Consider the following 21552-nt stretch of genomic DNA (forward strand, 5'->3'; position numbering starts at 1 on the left):
TTCCAGACGCTCGGCCCTCGGGTTAGCTCTGTTTGGGCCTCAGGTGTCTCTGCTCCTCCTGGCTGATAGGAGACGTGTCAATCCACCCCCCCACCCCCCCCAGGCTGCTCGGTCCCCAGGCACACGCTCTCTTTCTTTAAACGGGCTTTTTAGAGGGAGGGGGGGGGGGAGGGAGGAGGGGGAGGGAGAGAGGAACACTGGTGTGCTGTTCCTCGTACTCTCGCCTTCACCGGCTGCTCCTGGCGCTGAACCCGCAACCTTGGTGTTTGGGGACGACGCTCTGACCCTTCGAGCCCCCGGCCGGGCCCTCCCAGGCCTCTTAGGAAGTTCCCCCTCGCTGGTCCTGGGGGCACCTCGTTTTCTAGCTGCTCCCCTTCCTGCCCCCCCCCCCCCCCGCCCCCCGTCCCGAAGCTCACTGCCGCCAGCTCACCCCGCGGCCGCTCAGGCCTCACCGAGAACGACCCCTTCCCAGAGCCGCGCCCTGAATTCGAGCCCTGGCCTAACCAGAGGGACAGGCCGGGCCCCCCCAGAGCCGGGCAGGGCTGGGCACGGGGAGCCAGGCAGGGCCGGGGCAGGGGAGCCAGGCAGGGCCGGGGCAGGGGAGCCGGGCAGGGCCGGGGCAGGGGAGCCGGGCAGGGCCGGGGCAGGGGAGCCGGGCAGGGCCGGGGCACGGGGCGCCGGGCAGGGCTGGGCTTGAGTTCCGTCCACACGCTCAGCCTCCCGCTGCCTCGGCTCTGCCCTCGCCGTCCCCTCTCCCACTGTCCTCTGCACCAGCGTCCTGCAGGCAGCGGGGTGTGCCCGGCCCAGGGAGGGCCGGGCCCTGGGGTGGGGTGTCTGTGTGGGTGGAGTGGGTGCAGGACCTTCTCCTAGGCTCTGAGGACAGAAGCCAGGGCCCTCTCCCTTGGGAGGGAGGAAAAGGGGGGGAACGTGGGTGGGGTGGGGGGCCTGTCAGTGAGCAGGCCTGCTTGGGGGAGAGGGTCCGGGAAAGGCTTCCCAGTCACCCACTCTCCCCCCCCTCCCCCGTCCCACTTCCACCCAAAGGCCCAGACCCTGCCCGGCCGTGGGCACGGCCCATAAGCACAGGCTGGCATCTGGCACGGGGCGGGCGGGAGGTTAGACCCCTCGCCTGAAGGCCGTTTCTAAAGGTCCTTTTATTCGCTTCGGTGAGAAGGAGGAGCCGGAGGGCCCCACCAGACGGGCTCACTCCCCCGCCGGCCTCCGGACGCCTGGGGCCCACACGCCGCCCCTCGAGCCGGTGCCGGGCGGGCGTTCCTCCGGGCGGGGCGGGCGGGGCGCTCCCTGCGGGCGGCGGGGAGTCCTGGCGGCGGGGCGGGCGCGGGGAGGGCGGGGAGGGCGGGCGGAGGCGGCGCCTAGAAAAGGAGGCGCGGGCCCGGAAGGTGCGCGGAGGCCGGCGGCGGGCGCAGGGCGGGCGGCAGGCCCGGAGGGAGGCGGCTCGCAGCCCGGACCCGGTCGCGGCCCCTCCCGGCGGCCGGGGGGAGCGCGGGGCGCGGGGCGCGGGCCTGAGCGCCTCCTCGGCTCTGCCCGCAGGTCCCGGGCGCAGCCCTCGCCCCGCTGCCGCCGCCCCGGGCCGGCCGGAGCGGGGAGGAGCCCCCCGAGGCGCCGGGCCCGCGCCCCCGACATGGTGGGCCACCTGCATCTGCAGGGCATGGAGGACAGCCCCAAGGAGCGGGGCCGCGAGGGCCTGCTGGACAGCCCCGACTCCGGGCTGCCCCCCAGCCCCGGCCCCAGCCCGCCCTTCTACTCCCTGGAGCCCGGCCTGCTCGACGCGCGCGCGGGGGGCGCCCCCGCGGAGCCCCCGGGACCCGGCGCCGGCGAGGCCGGAGCGGTGAGTGCGCGCGGGGCGCGGAGGGGGCCCGGGCCGCGGGAGGGTCTGCGCCCCAGTCCCAGTCGGACGGGGACCCAAAGCGCCCAGACCGTGCCCACCCCTCCCCGCACACACACCCTCCAGCCCGGTGCCCCGTGCCAGCTGGTAGGGACCAGGTGGGCCAGGCAGCCGACCGGGACCTGCTGCCTGGCCTGGGCCTCTCCGGGGAGTGACGCCTCCGAGGGCAGCAGGGAGAAGGGGGTGAGCACCCCAAACCCCACGGGGGGGGGGGGGGCTTGAGAGGAGAGAGACAGGCGCCCGCCGGCTCCCTCTGCCACTGTCCCCAGGCTCCTGGGGCCAACACGCAGCCTTTCTTTCTTTCTTTCTTTCCTTTTTTATTTTTTTAAGCAAACCCAGAAGGGAACCTCCTTCCCGGGATGTGAGGGGTGTTGACGTGGAGCTGAGGCGGTGCTGGGGAGACCAGCTCGCCTCCTGCGGGACTGAGTGGGGCTCCGGGGGGCACCCGGCGGGGCGGCTGGACTGCGACCGGGAGTCCCCCACGGGGCGAGTGGAAAGGGGGGGTGCTCACACACGGCGTCTCCCCTCCCTGCCGGCTCTGCACGCTTACCTTCGGTCCTGGTGTGCGTGTGTGTGTGTGTGTGTGTGTGTGCGTGCGCACGCGTGTGTGCGTGTGTGTGTGCATATGCACAGGACTCCAGCCCACGGCACTTTCCTGGGCCTGGGCAGGTCGCCTGGGGCCTCGGGGCCGTGAATGCTCCCCCACCTGATGTCCGGGAGGCGATGGCATGGATGTGGTTGATGTGAGTCCCGTGGGCCCCAAACGTGGCCTCAGAATATCTGAGTGCTTTACAGGGCACCGTGCCCGCCTCACACCCCAGGCAGCCTCATTTGGTGGGTACAGGCCGGCCTGGCTCAGAGGGTGAGCGTTGACCTAGGAACCAGGAGGTCACGGTTGGACTCCCGGTCAGGGCACAGGCCTGGGTTGCGGGCTCCATCCCCAGTGCGGGGCGAGCAGGAGGCAGCCGGTCCATGACTCTCTGTCATCATGGATGTTTCTCTCTCTCTCTCTCTCTCCCTCTTTCTCTCCCTCTCCCTTCCTCTCTGAGATCAGTAAAAATATATTTAAAAAATAAAACCACTACATTGTGGTTTTAACTAAAATAAACAAACACCTCCCGGGTATTTTTCATGTGCAGCGAAGTTCGGGGCCCGCTGTCCCAGGCCACAGCCAGGCGGTGAATGTGGATTCCGGTCTCCCTCGGGGCCGGGTGGGCGGGGGAGGGACGCCAGGGGGGAGCCAGGTGGACCGAGCTGACGGCTGTTTCAGGGACACTGACCCTGCAGGTCCCTGGAGGCTGCCTACCTGGGCACCGGTCCCGCCTGGCACCGTGGGGCGCAGAGAAGAGGGACAGGGAGCAGCTTCCCTCGATTGTCTCGCTGACCCAGAATCCTCCGGAAAGAGCGCTTTCTGGGCGCGCTCTGTGCCCACCGGGCCCGCCGGGCCCCTGACCTGTCCTGGACGGCCCAGGGGGATGTATTTTCTTTCCTTGCTGACCAGACGCAGGGACGGAGCCGCGCTGTCCCGCATCTCACCCGCTGGAGGGCGGCCCGGGGCCGTTTCCGCTCGGCATGGAGGGAACCCGCGTAGATGGCCCTCCCCCGGGCCGGGCCCCGCCGGGACTGTCCCGAACCGTTACCCGAGCCCGTTACCCGATCGCTCGTTCTCATCACATCCCGGCAGAGGCTGCGCTCTGATTCCCAGACGGGGAGCTGAGGCGGAGTGGGGCCACGGCCCCAGGTCACCCCGCCGGCAGGTGGCCGCCGCGCTGGGACAGGACCCCGGGGTCTGGCTCCGGGGCCTTGGCCCTTAGACCATACATTGTCCCACTTCTCACTGGGGAGCTCAGGGCGGGTGTTTGTTCGTTAAAAAACGAAATGCGCCCTAGCTGGTTGGCTCAGTGGGTAGAACGTCGGCCGGCAGGGTCCCGGGTTCGATCCCGGTCAAGGGCACGTCCCTCGGTTGCAGGCTCGATCGATCCCTGGCCCTGGTGGGGGCGCGTGTGGGAGGCAACCAATCCAGTGTCTCTCTCACATGGATGTCCCTCTCCCTCCCTCTCTCTCTCTCTCTCTCTCTCTCTCTCTCCCTCTCCCCCTCCCTCCCACTTTCTCTAAAAACGGATGAGAAAATATCTTGGGGGAGGATAAATAAATAAAGAAGAAGAAGTGGAGCCGTTTAAAATCCAGAAAGCAAAGTGCCTGAGAGCCGGTGTGGTTCTGAGATGCTTTAATAACAAGAGAGGACAGGGGTCCACGGGCAACCTCTCCTCAGCAGGGGGCCTGCAGCGGGCCCCCCACCTGCCCAGGTACTGAGGGGGCGCCCCACCTCCCCTGAGCTCCGGGGGCTCAGCCCCCCGCTCGCCTGAGACGCTTCCCGGGCGCAGACGAGGGCACCGCTCGGGACGGGACAGGAACCTGACAGGCGGCTGTGGGCCCAGGTCTCGGGCCGGGCGTGCGATGGGCCGGCTGCCCCCCCGCGGCCCGCTTGGCGCGGGGCGGCTGCTTCGTCCTGGCACTCCGTCCCAGGCAAAGTGGGCGCCGGTCCCCAAACCCTGGGAGCTGGGGTCCTCACCAGCTCGTCACCGCTGCTTCTGCTGGACATGCGTGTTATATGCATGTGTTTTGTGCATGTGACATTCACTCACGCTTCACTCCTCCAGGCAGCTCCCCGCCCCCTCCCGTTGGTGCAATGGGCCGGACCCCCCTTCCCGGACGACACCCCATGGCCACAGGCTGGGCTCCCTCCCTCCCGGACCGTACCCCATGGCCACAGGCCGGGCTCCCTCCCTCCCGGACCGTACCCCATGGCCACAGGCCGGGCTCCCTCCCTCCCGGACCGTACCCCATGGCCACAGGCCGGGCTCCCTCCCTCCCGGACGACACCCCATGGCCACAGGCCGGGCTCCCTCCCTCCCGGACCGTACCCCATGGCCACAGGCCGGGCTCCCTCCCTCCCGGACCGTACCCCATGGCCACTGGCCGGGCTCCCTCCCTCCCGGACCGTACCCCATGGCCACAGGCTGGGCTCGGCCGCTCCAGGACCGCGCCCCACCCAAGACACACACGGCCTGGCCCCGCCTGCCCTGACGGTCGGGTTGTGGCTCCCTCTCTGGATAGTCCTGTTCCTGGTGACTCCCCAGCCCGTGGGGACCCGGAAATCAGACCTCCATCCCGCCTGTACCGACGGCACCCACCGTATGCCACGCCCGGCACAGGACCATGGGTGACACAGCGGGGAACACGGCATTCCGGGGGGACCTAGTGCCAGGTGGATAGATAAGTGCCCGCCCTTAAGACGGAAAGCGGGGGGTGGGGGTGGGGCGGAAGGCGCACTACTTTAGACGGGGGCCAGGGAAGTGATGTTCAACAGAAACCAGAAAAAACAATCCGGGGGTAGACTTGATGGTTACAGGGCGGAAGTGTGTATCAATCTAAGAGGACGGCACGTGCAAAGGTCCTGGGGCAGGAGCAGACGGGTGTGTCCCAGGAGCAGCGAGGCGGCCGGCACAGGCCAGAGCAGGGGCTTGCAGGCCACGCTGAGGCCAGGAAGTAAAATCCCACCCGGTCTTTTACTTTGTAAAAGGTGTTACCAGTTCCCACGCTCCCCAGGTTAGAACCCCGAATCAGAGACGCGCCTGAGAGAGGCCCGGGAGGGGGTGGGGCCTGGCTGCCCTGCAGGGCACCCCCGGCCATGGCTGCCCGCCGGCCAGGAGGGCTTTGCCCGCAGCTGCATTCCTCCCACAAATACTTCAGCCGGGCGGGCCCGGGCGCGCAGCCGGGAGCCAGGCAAGCTCATCGGGGCCCCTCAGCTCCCGGCTGGACCGGCACCGCCTCCCCGTCCTGCCCTGCCGCGCGGTGGGGACGGTGGGGTGCATCGGGGGGACTAGCCCCCAGGGAGACCACCCTGCATGTGTGAGGGTGCAGCCACCACGAGGGGGGGGGGTGTCAGAGGAAGAACGGCCGCTGTGGAGTGGCGGCAGGGGGCGCTGTGGGCCCCGCCCCTCCATCCGCCGGCCTGTTCGCAGGCGGGGTGTGTGTCTGAGTGGTGCACTTGAGGACGAAGGAGGAGGGACAGGTAGATGGGTAGGTGAACAGACGGACAGACGGATGGATGGATGGATGGATGGATGGATGGATGAATGAATGGACGGACGGACGGACGGACTAACTGAGGAGACGGGTCCGCCCGTGGCCCTCTTACAGGCGCCCAGGTGTGTCCCTGACAGTGAGGGTGCCGCAGCCAGCTCAGGGGGAGGGGCCCTGGACCCCTCCTGCCGCCACCCCCCTCCACTGATGGGGGCTCGGCACTCCCCGTCCCGCGTGGCGTCGGCGGCGTCCGCACTGAGGCAGCCACGGGCTGTGTCCTCCGGGTTTGGGCACAAACATGGCTGTGCTGGTGCGACGCGTCCCACTGGCCAGGCCGGGACCCCTGGCCGGGCCGGGCCGTCACCGCGTGGCACGGAGCTCTTGCCGCGGCGGCCATCTCTCCCTGCGCCCTGAGGGCCACGCCGGCTCGGCAGCCCGGCTGCGTGACGCCCGAGCCCCTGTGTGTACTTTCACTTCCCGCCGCGAGTCTATCCCTGGGGAGGGCCCAGAACGACTGGGCGAGGCGGGCGGGGCCTGGGGGCGCTTCTCCGCTGGGGCGACCGGGGAGCTGCCCCCCACGCCCACCTGCTCCAGGCTCCAGGGGGCTCTCCCGGCCCCGGGAAGGAGCTGAAGGCTGTTGCCATCCAGGGGGCGGGGTGGGCCGGGGAGACTGGGGAGTCCCCTCAGCTCTCGGCTGCTCTGTGCCTGGGACCCACTGTGCTTCCCCTGCCCCCAACCCCAGAGCCGCCAGGGACCTGCGCCCCCAGGACACTGGCCTGAACCTCGGGGTCCTGCCGGGCTCCCAGGGGCACAGCCTCATTTTACAGATGAGCAAACTGAGGCCCAGTGAGCAGGCGCCACGGGCAACAAGAATCCAGGCCTGCCCGCCAGCGGGGCTCCGTGGTTGAGCGTTGACCTAGGAACCAGGAAGTCAGGGTTCGATTCCCGGTCAGGGCACGTGCCCTGGTTGCGGGCTCGATCCCTAGTGGGGGGCGTGCAGGAGGCAGCCGGTCCATGATTCTCTCTCCTCATTGATGTTTCTCTCTCTCCCTTCCTCTCTGACATCAATTAAAAAAAAAAAAAAAAAGAACCAGGCCTGGCCCGGCCCGTCGCTCAGTTGGCTGGAGGGTCATCCCGCTATGCCTCCTGGGGGCTTGCTTAGGGTGCGAGTGCCTGTGTGCCCCTCCGTGCCCCCCCCCCCCCCCCCGTGGCTCCCATCCGAATGTGGCCCAGCCGTTGAGGAGCGCCTGGTTCCGGGGCCCCCGCTGCCTCCTTGGCTGTGCCGGGTGCTCCCTGTGCCCACTCTCCGGCTGGCTGGGTGCCACGGGCCGCATGCCATCGCCCTGTTTCCACGGCCCCTCGGCGAGGAGGCAGCGCTGAGCTCCCGACACCGAGGCTGCCTGTGTTCCCGGCCCGGGCCCCGCGGGCAGCCTCCGGCCTCGGCGACTTCCGGAGCGTCTGGCCGCCAGGCCGCTGGATGCCAGCCTGCGTCTGGGGCGCGCCCTCTGGGATCTCGTGGGGCGCGCCCCGCTCCGGGCCCTTTGGAAAGCGGTGCCCGGGGCTGCGGCTGCCGTGCCAGGCCGTGAAGGGGCCTTGTGTGCCCTGCTGGCGGCCGGCCCGGAGCCAGATCCGCCCGAATGTGGCTGCCGTCACGCCGACCGAAGGTCTGCTCAGGCCGTGTTGGGGTTCGGCCGTGTCTCTAGCCCGGGTGGAGGGGGGCACCCGGGGTTCTGCCTCCCTGCTCCTGAGCTTGGGAGGATTGTTTTCAGGGGGGCAGGGAGGGTTAGCACCGGTGGCCCCTCTCCCCTCCAGACGGGAGAAACGCCTCCAAAAACCTCAGCGCCCACGTCCACGTCCCCTCGCGTGGCTGCATCTTCCTCTCAGCTCTTCTGCGGCCACACACCACCCCTTTGAACCCGGGCCCGGAGGCACTGGGCGGCATCCCGCCCACGGAGCGCACACAGTAGGCGCTCAGCACGCAGTAGGTGCTCAGCAAACACCTGCACACGCCGGGGAGACAGCTCTTCGGAGAGCATGTTTCTGTAAACATCAGGCCACGGGCTGTGCGCTGGGCCGGCGTGGACGGACCCGGGAGCCGCGGGAGGTGCCGGGAGCCGCTGAAGCTTGTCGCTTTGTTTTGTTTCGTTCCTGAGTTCTGTCTCCTGACACGGGGGGGGCGCTCGCTGCGGGAAGAGGGGGCGGCGAGGTTTCAAGGTTTGGGGTGTGGATTGGACCTCTCTCCAGGGAGGACCCCAGACCTTCACGGAGAGGACGCGTGGCGGAAGCCGGCTCTCCCAGCGTGTACCCTGTGCGGGCGTCCGGGCACCGCACGGTCCTCGCCGCAGCCTGGGCGGTGGGCGCCCATCACCCCTTCAGAGTCGGGGAGGGAGTCCTAACGGATGTGAAGGCCTGGGGGCTGAGGCTGGCGACATCGCCACCGCTTTGAATGATGTGTTAGAAGGAAGTCGGAGCTTGGGGGACCTCACACGGCACCGGTCACTACTTGCCGCGTCCCTGCGCCCCAGAGGGAGGGACACGGGGTCCCGCCACTCGGTGCAGGCGGAGCAGACGAGGAACTGTTGGTGTGAGGCCCGCAGGAGCGGGAGCAGGATCAGGCGGGTCAGGACGGGCCGGGGTCCCGCGGAGCCCCGGGGAGGCTGCCCACAGCCACCTGAGGTCTCGGGGCGGTGAGGGGGGGGCGGGGGGGAGGGAGGGGGCCATCCGGTCCGATCGCTCGCTTTTCCGGGCCGGCCGTGGCCTGCTGTCAGTGCGGGGTGACCAAGTGCCCGACCTCCCAGGACGGGAGGAGGGGCATGAAGGGAGCAGAAAAGTGAGGGCAGCGCTCAGGCACGTGGGGGAGGGGCCAGGCCTGTGCAATTGGTTTGGGGCCGACAGGCAACAGGCTGGGGCTGGAGGGTGTGGGCGGCCCTCGTGTGTGTGTGTGTGTGTGTGTGTGTGTGTGTGTGTGTAACAGTGCCCATGACTCTCCCCGCAGCCCCCACCCCTCTCTCCGAACCCCCCGGCGCTGGAGATGAGGCCCCGGCTGCTGCCCGTGTTCTTCGGTGAGGGCATCGAGGTGAACCCGGAACCCGCCCATGAGATCAGGTGAGCGGGGCTGCCTGCAGGCTGGGTGGGCACAGGGCTGATCCTGAACTCCAGGGGGGGGGCGGGCTGGGCAGGGGGCCAGGCTGGGGCTCCACAGCGCCCCCTCCAGCCCTCTGGTCTGCTGGGCATAAGGATCCTCACTGGCACCTGGGGGCCCCTTTCCCCGTGGGCGCCCCCCAGCGCCCTGTGGGCACCCTGTGTTCCACGCAGCTAATCCACACCCCCTTATCCCCCGAAGAGTCCAGCGTAGCAGCGAGTCCAGTTTCGCCCACTATCCCAAAATGTCCTTTTAGAGCACATTACAAAATATGTATTTTTATTGATTTAGGGAGAGGGAGAGAGAGAAACATCCATGAGGAGAGAGAATCATGGACGGGCTGCCTCCTGCATGCCCCCCACTGGGGATGGAGCCTGCAACCCGGGCCTGAGCCCTGACCGGGAATCGAACCCTGACCTCCTGGTTCCTAGGGACGCGCACCCCGCGGGGGAGGCACATCTGTGACCCGGCTCAGGACCCAGCTGGGGCCGCGTGTTGCCTTTCGTCTCAGGTGCCCTCCGCCCTTCTGTGACCTTTAGGCCTTGACCTTTCCAAAGAGCCCTGCTGGGGGCCCCTGCCCGCAGGGGCCTGGCTCACGCGCCTTCTCCCCGCCCCCCCGCAGCTGCAACTCGGAGGTCAAGTACACCTCGGAGAAGCACTTCCGGGACAACGTCGTCTACGGGCACGTGCCCACCGTCACGGCCTACAGCGAGACCATCGTGGCCGCGCCCAACTGCACGTGGCGCAGCTACCGCAGCCAGCTGACCCTGGAGCCGCGGCCGCGCGCGCTGCGCTTCGGCTGCACCACCATCATCTTCCCGAAGCGCGCGCGCCGCTCCTTCCGCACCACCCTGCACTGCAGCCTGGGCCGCGCGCGCCGCCGCTTCACCGCCAGCGTGCAGCTGCAGCCCGGCGCGCCCCCGCCGCCCGCCGCCCCCGCGCCCCGCCCGCCCGGGCCCTCCGCGCGCTAGCGCCCCGCGGGAGCCCAGGGCGCCCAGGGCGCGCCCCCGCCAGCCGCTCCGGCCCGGCGCGCGCGGTAGATGCATCCGGTCTGTTGGCCCCCGAAGCGCAGGCGGCGCCGGGAGGGCGCGCACCCGGCGGTGGCCCCCCAGGGGCAGGCCAAGGAGGCGTCTTGGCTGGGGGACCTGCCGCAGCGCCCCCGCTCCCCCTCACCCTCCCCGCGCCTGCCCAGGGCTGGTGGCCTGGCTCCAGGGCCGGTGTGACGGAAGAGGGGTGCTGTCCAGGCACCGCTGCTCCCCGAGGGGCGTTTCCAGATGTGCAAGCAGCTGAGCCCGAGGCGGCGGCGCCCCTGGTGGACGTGGGGCCGGGAGGCGGGCAGACCGGACGCGGATGCGGGGCTGGTGCGGGTTCCAACGTGTCTGGGCTGTTCCCGGGCCCGCCCTCTGAACGGAGGCCGTGGCTCCGTGTGCGGAGTCTGCCCCGCAGGCGTCCCCCTCGCCTCTGGCCACGCCAGGCCTTCACAACCGCCGACAGGGCCTCGCCAGGGCCCACGGGAGGCGCTGAAGGTCTTGCAAGTGCCCGCCGCCTCCTGCCTGCGGTCCGGCCCAGCTCTTGGCTCCGAGAGAGGCCGTGGGGGCTGGGCCGCCCGTGACCCAACGCGGTGGCTCCGCAGTGACTGGACCGCGGGCCCCCCTCGCACGCGTCCCGCCAGGAGAGGAGGCACCAGCCCGGACGCGGGGCTGAGGGCGCACAGGCTGGGGCTGCCCGGCACAGACGCCCCAGGAGCCCCGAGGTGTCTGTGGGAGCACCCGGGCCTGAGTGGACCCGGGGGGTAGGGCTCCCGCACCCCTCCCCTGCGCGCCCCCGAAGGCAAGGGCTGGGCTCTAGCGCCTCCCGCTGGCGAGCTGGGGCCGGGGCGCCCCAGGCCCGGAGAGGGAAGAGGGCCATCGCTCCAAGTGTGGACGCTCGGTGCGCGTTCTCTCCAGAGATGCTTCCAGTTCAAGAAGTAACTTAAAAGAGTCGGGAATCTTAATAAAATGTGCAAACACAAAGAGGCTCCCTCTTCCGCCAGACCCCCAGGCCCCGCGGGGGTGGGGAAGCGGGGAGGGGTTTTCCTGGGCGGGGTCCCTCCCCTCCGCTCCGGGGCCCAGAGCTGTGCGCCCCAGGCCCCGCCCGCGTGTCCGCCTCCGTGTGCGCACCAGCCTCACCCTCAAGGGCCAGGCCCCCCCGGCTCCGGTCTGGGGTGACTCCCAGGAGGCCGGGGAGACAGCAGCAGTGGGATGTGGATGTCTGACACAGAGGCGCTGGGAGGGGGCACACCTTTCCCCGTGGACGTGGGTCACAGCGGGGTGGGGCCTCCGGACCCTGGACCCTGGTCGCTGGCAGCGTGTGCAGGACAGTGATGGACAGGGCCCCGTGGCCCAGGCACCTGCTCCGCATCCTGCGGTCTCTCCTTCCCGCCTCCCCCGCTGTGTCCCCATCCCCTGGAGGGAGGTGTCAGCGGGGCGCAGAGAGGTCCCGGGGCCAAGCCCCCCACACGGGGAGGGGCCTGGAGGCTAGACAAAAGGCACGTGACTTTCTCTCAGCCTCTGCGGAGGGGGCGCCGGCCTGGCCTCCCAGGCCCCGGGGTGGGGCGGGGCGGTTAGAGTTCAAGCCCCTGGAGCCTTGGGTGCAGCCAGACCCTTGGGGGCGGGGCCAGGCGCCTCCTCCCACGCAGGCGCAGAAGCAGGTTCGAAGGTGCGTGCGGGCCCGGCCCCAGGTGCCTGCGCCCCCTCCTGCCTGTCTCCGGGTTCACGCCCGCCAGCCTCAGGGCAAACCCAGCAGTCGACCCCCCCGACGCTCCCCAAAACAGGTGCCCCGCCCCCTGGCCTCCAGGAACGACAAGGACAGAGCAGGTGGGTGCTGTCTGCCGCCAGGCGGGGGGCTGTCCGCCTTCCGCCTTCATCTTCACCGTGACCCCGGGAGGGAGCAGGGAGACCCTAACGAGGAGGCGGGACTGGCCCAGCCCCGGCCCCCGGACAGCCGGTGCCGGCCCGGAGCTAAGCCTGGGTCTCAGCCGGCCTCCCTGGCTTTCCCCGGACAGAGGGCCGGGGCTCCCCACCAGCTGCCACAGGTTAACGCCCTGATGGTGCGAATGAGACCCAGATTCCACCCACCTGGAGACGTCCCCCGCCCTGTCTGTCCTATCAACCCGTGGGTCTGTGTTCCTCCCCCCTCACCCCCCCCCACACACACACAGGTGCGTGGGCAGTGTCGGCTGCACCTCGGAGGGTCACCCGTGTCTGTGTCCCCATTTTACAGACGGGAAAACTGCCTCCCAGGCCGGTTTCTCCCTCACGGTGCACCCAGCACCCTTGCAAGCCAATGTGATGTGTAAAGTGAAGGCCAGAACATTTCAGGAAAAACAGCCAGTGGCCTTACCGGGTGGCCATCGGCTCGCTCCTTCCCAGAAACTCACCCCCCACCCTTCACCCCCAGGAAGCCACGCTGGCTGCTCAGGGGCAGTGACCTGAGCCGTCCTGTGGGAGGCACTCGTGGGGCTGGTGGCCCGGCCTCCGCTGTGGAGCCCTCCCTGCCCCATAGGGAGCCGCCAACCACCTGCATGAGCAGCACCGGGGCTGGGGGTCAGCTCAGGCCTGGGGAGCCCGGGAGCCTGCCTCTTAACCAGCCTCCAACGTCCTCAGACACGTCCTCCGACACGGGGACATGGCCGACAACTGTCCTTCCCTCACCAGCCCCATCGAGTCTCCTGGGGACTGGTCCTCGCGGTATCAGTCACGGGGGGCAGGGACGGGGGGCAGGGTCAGAAGGAGAAAGGTGGGGAGGGCTGAGTCCTTAGAGGCTCGTGCCCGAGCTGGGTTCTGAAGCGTGTGCAGGAGTTTGCCAGGGCAACGGAGATGGGGGGATCGCATCTGGGGATCCGATTTAAAGGCAGAGCCGTGAGGAAGCCAAACAAGACTTGGGGGTGAGGACTGGCTGGTGGCGGCTGGAAGACAGGGGGTCCTGTGAGGGCGCCAGGAGGCGTGAGCGCTCCCTACACCCTGCAGACACCCCCAGGTCGGGTCTGGGCCACTGGCCCTCGCCCGCTGCCCACTCTGAGGCCAGGAGATGGAGGGGACGGGGGGCTGGCAGAGATGACCATGCCGGCTGAGACCACCCACCCCCCCCCCCCAAACATAACACATGTCACTCTGGTCTGACCGCGGCCGAGGGGGTGCCATGGCGTCCTGGGGGGCGCCAGCGGGCGTGGCCAGTGCCACCTGACCCCCCTGGGTTCCTGGAGGGGGCACTTGAGCAGAGTGGAGGGAGACCGGGCCCAGGACAGGCCCTTTGCTGGCCCGACACTGCCACCTGCCTGTGGGCGTCGGTACTGCAACCGGGAGCTGGGCTCAGGCCTGTGTGTCTCCAATGCTCCCTGCTCATTGGGCCTCAGCGCCCAGGCTCACAGGGTACCAACGGGGCCGCGGGGCCCGCCACCCCCCCCCCCCGTTCTCCGCTGCCCCCCAAATCCTGTGGGAAGTGCTGAATGTGAGGCTGAAGCCCGAGGTCTGGTGAGGGCGGGGTCCGGGGGCCCTGGGAGCCGCCCCTCTGGGCATCGAGGCCGTCTGTCTGTCTGTCCCTAGGTGGGCCGCGGCCAGCGGCTCGGCTGTGAAGCCACGAGGCAGAGGGACAGGGACAGGGTGGGTGCCAGGACCACGGGGCCCCGGGCGTAGCCTGACTCGAGTGAAAGGAGGAGCCCCGCCTCGCAGACGGCCTGTGGGGTTCACCCTCTCGTCAGAGCCCCCGAAGGTCCCCGGATCCTGGGGAGCAGGCCCGCCCCAGCAGCAGCGCCTGGGGGACGGCCTGGGTGCCATCTCAGGAGCAACGTCTCCATCCAATGGCCGGGGTGGGGGTGGGGGTGGGGGTGGGGCCGGGCCCCTCTGCGGACAGAGCCCAAGGGGACCCAGCCAGGGTCCTCGCCCCCAATGCAGCGCTGACCTTGGCTCTGACCCCAGGGGGAGGCCCTCTGACCTCTGTGTGGAGAAGGGGCCATATTCAGGTCAGCGACACCCCGGGGGGCCGGGGGCGGCTGAGAGGTCGCGGTGGGGGAGGCAGCCTGGGCGCCGCTGCAGGCGTGGATCTAACCCACGGGGACGGTGTCCCCAGGAGGGAGGGTCCCTCAGGAGGCTCCCAGGAGGGGGTCCCAGGAGGGGGCACAGAGCCCTGTATAGGGGGGCCTGAGGGCTGGGCCAGACGGGGGACAGCACCCCCGGGCAAGGGCCGCCTTCCTCCCTCCGGGTAAACAGGCAGCGGGGCCACCGAGCCCCCCCCCCCCCCCCCGGCACCTCCCAGGAGCCCCCAGCACCCTGGGCAGCTGTGCGTGCGGACGGGGTGGGGCACAGGTGGGCAGCGAGGTCTCCCGACTGCCCTTCCAGAACCAGGCACCCGACCTGGCAGCCACTGAAACTTACACACGTGACCGGGACCAGGCGGGCGTGGGCGTGGGCGAGAGGAGCAGGAGGGCAGGGCTCCCGAGGCCGTGGCGCCCGGCACGCGGAGAGGCCACGTGTCAGAGCCGCGGGCTGGGCCCCTCGGGGACGCGCAGGCCCGACGGCGGCTCCCGAGCCCGTTATCCGGGAGCACGAGGCGCCAACGGGCAGCCGCCTCCAGACCGAGCGGGCGAGCTGCCCTCTTCCGCGGGGCGGGGGCCGGGAGTCCACACAGCGCTGCCCGCTCGTCCCCGGGACGCCTGCCCGAGTGTGAGTCCCGTGGGTGAGCCTCGGTGCCCTCAGGGGACACCCTGACCCCGTGGTTGGCAAACTGCGGCTCTCAAGCCACATGCAGCTCTTTGGCCCCTTGAGTGTGGCTCTTCCACAAAACACCACGGCCTGGGCGAGTCTATGTTGAAGAAGTGGCGTTAGAAGTTTAAGTTTAAAAAATGTGGCTCTCCAAAGAAATTTCAGTCGTTGTGCTGTTGATGTTTGGCTCTGTTGACGAATGAGTTTGCCGACCACTGACCTAACCTAACCCTAGCCCATAACCGGGTAACTGCTAACCAGGTAACCGTTAACTAGGTAACTTAACCGGTAACCAGGTAACCGCTAACCGGGTAACCACTAACCAGGTAACCTGGTAACCAGTAAGCAGGTAACTAGTAATCGCTAACCTGGTAACCAGTAACTGGTAACCGGTAAGCAGGTAACTGGTGACCCGGTAACGGCTAACCGGGTAACCACTAATCGGGTAACTGGTAACCGGTAAGCAGGTAACTGGTAACCGGGTATTGACTGGCCTGGGCGAGTCTATGTTGAAGAAGTGGTGTTAGAAGAAGTTGAAGTTTAAAAAATTTGGCTCTCCAAAGAGATTTCCATCGTTGTCCTGTTGATGTTTGCCTCTGTTGACTAGTGAGTTTGCCGACCACGGCCCTAACCCATCTGCAAAGGGGCCCCGGCTGCTGAGTTGGGGGGACGTTCCCTTGCCCCCCCCCACGGGGTTCCCTCCCAGGGACCCCCACCCCCGTCACCCCCCTCCTGGCACCCAGCCTGAGAGAAAGCAGCCGCAGCAGCCGTCACTGGAGTATAATTCGCTTTTTAATGAGAAGAATGTGTGTAAATGACAGAACGCCACCGCCGTGCGCAGAGGGCGGCCGCGAATCCCCATCGGACGCATTCTGCCCAAGGAAGGGGGGTAGGGTGGGCGGGCGCGGGGGCTGAGCCGGTGGCCGCCCCTCGGCCCGTGGACGCGACGCCAGGGCCGCCGACGGGGGGCCTGCGCGCCTCTGGAACGGGAAGCGATGGAAAGCGCAGCAGCAGTAATACTGGGTGAGTCCTTCCGTGCGTAAAACCTCTGAGTTAATTCATTGAAGGTATCAAAAATATACCCTGTAAACCAACACCTCTACACCCACCTCCCCACCGCCGGGCCCCCGAGCCGCCCTGGCCCCAGGCCGCACCCGGCCCTTTCGCCCGCCCGCCCGGCTGGCCTGACGCGGCTTCCAGCAGTTCTCGTGGGCCTGGGCAGCCCGTGGGGGCCGGGACGAGCACGCTGCGGGCTGGACAGGGCCCGTGTCCGTCTGTCCGGAGCGCGAAGCGGGGTGCGGGCGGAGGGAGGGCGCGGGGGCTGCTAGCTCAGTTTACACTTTGGTTCCAAATGCGTGAAGGGGGGGGGAGGCAGTGGTGTGGGAGGTGCGTGGTCATCCGGCTTTGGGTCCCTGGCCGTCCCGGCTTCTGTGTGCGGCCGCCGCCCGGCCCTCCGCCCGGCCCCTCCCCCCTCCCGAGCACCAGGTAAACATCCCCTGAGAAAGTCACTGCACGGGGCCGGCCGGGCGGGAGTCCCAGTTAAGGCTTTAGACGGGCAAGGACGCCGGCTCGGGATGGACGGACGATGGACAGACGGACGGACGCGGGGGCTCCTTCCTGGTCGGGGAGGCGGCCGCCGCCCGCCCCTCACCTGGCCGCTCGGGATGCTCGCGGGGCCCGGCGCCGTCCCCAGCCCCTGCGGACGGTCACTCGCTGTCGGAGAGCGTCTCGTACTGCGAGCACAGCAGCGGCTTGGGCTCCTCGTCCCAGGCGTGATGGGGGCCGGCCAGGGGCCCGCCCGCGGGGAGGCCGGGCGGGGGTGGGGAGGCCATGACGCCCGCCTGCAGCCGCATGATCAGCGGGTTGTAGGGGAACGGAGTGGAGCCTGCGGGGAGATGATGGGGAGACACCCAGGGGGTGCTGGTGAGCCAGGCAGCCCCCCGCCGGCCCGCCCCCCCCCCCCCGCACAGACTCGGGCCGTGGCCTCCGGGGCCGGGCAGCTGTCCCAGCGCCTTCGCGCTCCTGGAAGGTTTCTCAAACCCGCGGCCTCGCCCGCCTCCGCCCAGCACGCCCGGGCCGGGCCGGACGGGCAGGCCCCCTACCCGGGGCCATTCTGCAGCCCGCAGGCCTGCGGGTCCCGCGTAGACACGGCTCTCCCCCTGCACCTGCAGCGCCGCCTCCTGCACGACCACCCGCCAAGCCCGTGGGACGGAGCCTGCCGCCTCCCTGGCCCTCCACCCTCTCTGGCCGGGGCCAGAGGCCGGGTTCCCTATCAGCCTCCTCACACCCTCTCCCTCCCCCCGGGCCTTTCTCAGGACCTTCCTGCCACCTGAGCGGTCCCTAGAACAGGCCCTACTACGAGCTCACACACAGTAGGTGCGCGGGCAGCTGGCGGGGCCAGGCCCAGGGGCGCAGCCGGCCCCCCCACCCCCATGCCCACCTGCAGACGAGGGCCGGTCCTCCCACACGCGGCTGGTCAGCGGCGTCCGGCGGCTGCAGTCCCCCTCCGAGTGCACGGAGGAGACGGAGGGCGGCCGGTCCCCGGGGGCCAGGCCCGGGGCTGGGGACTTGGCTTTCCGGCTGCTGGGTCTGCCCGAGACCTTGGCCTTCCCGCCGCCGCCTGCAGGAGACACAAGGGAGGGGCCGTGTCAGACAACGAGGAGCGCTCGCCGCGGGGGACGGAGCTCGGGGTGGTGGGGGGGTGAGGGCCCCCCGGGAGGAGCTGGGGTCTGGGGGTGCGTTTCTACCAGAGGGTGTGGGCTGAGGGTCTGCACAGCCCCTCAGCTGCCCTGCAGCCTAGCTCCCCGCCCGGCAGCCTTGGGCCGACGCTGACGGTCAGCAGGCCTGTGGGAGCAGCCGGGCCCCGGGGCCTGGGCCCCCGTGAGGCCCAGAGACTGTGGGGCCGCAGGGTCCGGTCAGACAGGCTGGGCGCTCTGGCCCGTGTTCTGACGCAGCGCGGCCCGGGCCGAGCGGGGCCGGCGAAGGGGGGCTGGCCCCTGGCCCCTGGTCTCCTCCCACCAGCCCGAGGGCCGGGGTGGACATGCATGGTGACCCCAGCAGGCGCGGAGCCCGGGGGTCCCCCCTGACCCCTGACCTACAGAGTGGGCGGGCCCTCGCTCCAGCCTGACCTCCCGCAGCGAGACACGCGGACAGACCGGGACGTGGGCGGCCCTGTGTCCCGGGGGGCAGGGCGGGGCGCGGGCGGCGGTGTGAGTGTTTTTAGAAAAGCAGCAGCTCCTTGGGGCCTGGGGGGCGGGGGGGGGGGGCCACGTGCCCACATGGGGGGGGTGCCCGCCCGCCCAGCTCGGGGGTTAGCCACGTCCAGAACCACGTCAGACACGCACAAAAATAGTCAGAAGCTCTGAAGCCGAGGGGGGTCGGTGAGCGGAACCGGAGGCAGAGGGTTAAGGACACGGGGGGACGGGGGTGGGGTCGGGGGGACAGACGGGGCGGGCCGAGCGGAGAGGCCTGCAGACCTGGCGAGGTGAGTGCGTGTTCGCTCCGTCCGTCGGCAGCGGTTACGGGCATAGCAGCGGGCAGGCCGGCACTGGCATTCAGAGCGTTAAAAGCATTGGCGCCGAGCGGGGCCTCCTCCCACTGGTCATATTTACCCATGAGCGCCTTTCTAATAATGGCCTCCAGCCCCAGGTTGGTGCTGGCCTGCTCGGGCAGCGCCTGGCTTCGGCAGGTCATGAGGCCTGGGGGAGAGACACACACGGACCGAGGGGCACGGGGGGAGGGGGGGCGGGGGGGAGGGAGGGAGGGAGGGGAGGAGGGAGGAGAGAGAGTACACGTGAGCACATTTCGGCAAAGCAACACGATTCTTCGTTCCCTGCCCCCCGGTTCCCCTGCCACTGGGTCGGGGGCCCTGGGAGCGCGTAGGCATCCCCGGGGGGAGGGGGTTTCAGGGGGGGGGGGCTTAGGGGGCGCCCCAGCCTTTCTATCCTGCCCCCTCGGGAAATCAGAGGCACCTTCTGCCCCCCCTCACCCCTAGTCCCAGCTGGGGTGGCTTCCTGATTTAAATTCCCAGTGGCCTTCAAAAGAGGGGGACGGGAGGGCCACCCCGTTTGGGGACGGGGCCACTGGGAAATTGAGCTGGAGCGAGGGACTAGGCACAGGGCGGGAGTGGCAGGGGGCCGGGAGACACTCAGGGAGAAGGTGACCAGGGCCCCCCCCCCCCCCCGTGCCTCTGCCCCGAGGCCTAACCCCCGCCCCCCACCAGGAGCCACGAGGAGAGAGAGAGGTGCAGAGACGGACGGTGAGGGGTTGTAGCCATGCAGTTACGGTGCGTGCGGGGGGCAGGGCAGAGCTGGAGACAGCGGCATGACCCCCCGTGGGAAAGGGGCGGAGCCCACACGCTGCTCCCCACGGCGCCTCCTTCCCGCGGACCGGGCGTCCTGACCCCGGGGAACGTGTCTCTGTTCGGTTTTCTCTAAACCGGACTTGGCCGGCAACGCCCCGCGCCGCCGCCCGGGCAGCGTCTCCGCGGATTTTAATCCTTCGCGCTGAGCAAAGGTGAGGACAGCACGTGCCCCCCGTGGCCACCGCACCCACGTGGCGGCCTCCCCATCCCGTTTCTGTGGCAACTGATGAGCAACTACATGCTTCCTTTTCGGCGCCAGGGGGCGCCCCCTCCAACCTTCCCGCTGTGTCTCGGCCCCGTGTCATCAGCACGTTAAAAACACCCCGAACGGTGTCCTCAAGAGAAAGCTGAACCCCCATTCCCCCCCCCCCGCCCCCCCCCCGCAGGGGCGAGCGCTGAGGAGAAAAGCGCTTACAACCCCGAGGACTAAGCGAACGCCGGAAACGTGGGGAACACGACACGGAGAACGCAGGCCGGGCGGCCACAGGGGTCCCTGGGCCTCGTCCGCAAGGTCGCGGTCCCTGAGCGGACCCTGGGCGGGAGGCGGCCCGTGTCCCGTGGCAGAGCCGGGAGCCTCCCTGCTCCACCGGCACGCGTGTCTGCCGACGCACGCACCCGTGGGCCCGGCCACTGTGCGGGGTCTGGGACATTCCGGAACCACGCGCTGCTAACCTCCGGGGTGTCCTGGACGTACTGTCCCCTCCCTGCAGCCCCGGCGTCCCCGGGGAGAGCCGGCGGGACCCACAAGGGGAGCCAACAGCTGGCCTGTCGCCCGGCCCGGCGGCCCCCTGCTCACCAGCCCGGGACGCAGGACCCCGGGGACGGCAGCACGTCTCCCCGCCCCCCTCCCTGGCTCAGGGGCCCATGGCAGGGCCAGAGCTCAGAGACCTGCATGCACACCACCTCCCCCACACGGGGCCCCGTCCCTGGAGGGTGACAGCCCCCTCGGCTCAGGGCTCGGACCCCTCACACCCGACTCAGCCCCACCCAGTCCTTCCCCGAAGAAACACAGTGTGGCCCCTGACGGAGGATGGGGTCCAACCCCAGGCTGCCCCCCCCCCCGAACCCAAAATATCATAGAAGGCTTAAGTTTTAGCTGAAAGATGGCCGGGTGGCTCAGTGGGTGAGCGTCGACCTAGGAACCAGGAGGTCACGGTTCGATTCCCGGTCAGGGCACAGGCCCCGATTGTGGGCTCGATCCCCAGTGGGGGGCGAGCAGGAGGCAGCCGATCGATGTTTCCATCACTCTCCCTCCCTCTCTCCAAAAACCAATAAAGAAACATGTGACCTTCTGACCCGTCTATGCGATGCACCCACGTTGCTGCTTCAACTTCGTGGCTCGAGTTTTCAAGTAGAACGGACGCGCTGACTATAAAAAGCGCCCGCGTGGACCCCGAGGGACGCCTGTGCGCCCCAAATATGAGCCCAGACCCCCTCCACACAGTCCAATTCCCACCGGGATGCAGCAGGGGAGCCGGGCAGGTGCCCAGACGGCCGTCCGCACACCCAGCCCTGTCTACACGCACCCGGGGCCTCGGGACCGAGCTCCGCACGGGCCCTCCCCGCAGCCTCGCGGCCCCCGCAGGGCGGGGTTAGACCGGAGGCGGCGACACCTTGGAGCTCAGAGGGCTCCGGTGGGGGCGGTGCCCCCGGGCCCGCCAAGGCCAGGTCCCCAGTCTCCTCACAGCCTGACCTCCCTGGGCGCAGCCGAGCTGGGGAAGGGGGGGCGGGCGGCGGGGGGGGGCGCCCCTGGGCCGGGGCGGGCGGTTACCTGCGCCGGTGATGGCGGGCATGTTGAAGATCTCCGTCCCGGGCTGGCCGATATCTGGAGGGGGTGACGAGAGGGTGAGACCCACAGCCTGAGACCCACAGCCGGCGGCCCGCGCCCTCACCCCCGCTGCCACCCGTGGGGCTAGGCCAGGTGCCACCCGGGCGCTGGGTCAGTGCGACGGGCTCCTGTCAGGGCAGGTCCCGAGGTTGTATTTCCAACCCGCTGGCCGGGCTGCTGAGCCGCGGACCCTCGGACCCGCGTCCCCACCCGGCAAGGCCCTGAGGCACCGCTGGGCCAGGGACTGTCTGCAGGTTTCCAGTCTGTCCCGGAAAGGGGAGCCTCCGGCCCGGCCGGCGTGGCTCAGGGGCTGAGCATCCACACGGGAACCCAGGGGCCGCCGGGTCGGTTCCCGGTCAGGTCAGGGCACAGGCCCGGGTTGCGGGCTCGATCCTCTGTGGGGGGCGTGCAGGAGGCAGCCGGCCGATGATGTTTCTCTCTCTCCCTCTATCTCCCCCCCTCCCGTCCTGTCTCTCTAAGAAAACCAATAAA

At 69.4% G+C, this 21552-nt stretch overlaps 2 protein-coding genes across 2 annotated transcripts in view; one reads left to right on the forward strand and one right to left on the reverse strand.

The window, feature by feature from the left end:
* The first annotated feature begins 1465 nt into the window (after positions 1-1465).
* LOC307094173 (refilin-A-like) lies at positions 1466-10112 on the forward strand. Its single transcript, XM_079762810.1, has 3 exons — positions 1466-1846; positions 8985-9094; positions 9754-10112. Exons 1-3 carry the CDS (start codon positions 1640-1642, stop codon positions 10100-10102), a joined length of 666 nt encoding a protein of 221 aa, XP_079618936.1. The 5' UTR covers positions 1466-1639; the 3' UTR covers positions 10103-10112.
* A 5531-nt stretch (positions 10113-15643) lies between these two features.
* Positions 15644-21552, reverse strand: part of NCOR2 (nuclear receptor corepressor 2) — a 71780-nt gene continuing 65871 nt past the window's right edge. The window contains 4 exon segments of the mRNA XM_079762632.1: positions 15644-16754; positions 17310-17489; positions 18346-18567; positions 21004-21057. Coding sequence (XP_079618758.1) covers positions 16576-16754; positions 17310-17489; positions 18346-18567; positions 21004-21057 — 635 coding nt within the window. The 3' untranslated portion in view covers positions 15644-16575.

This window comes from Cnephaeus nilssonii, assembly GCF_951640355.1.
Source record: "Cnephaeus nilssonii genome assembly, chromosome: 22".
Classification (NCBI taxonomy): Eukaryota; Metazoa; Chordata; class Mammalia; order Chiroptera; family Vespertilionidae; genus Cnephaeus; species Cnephaeus nilssonii.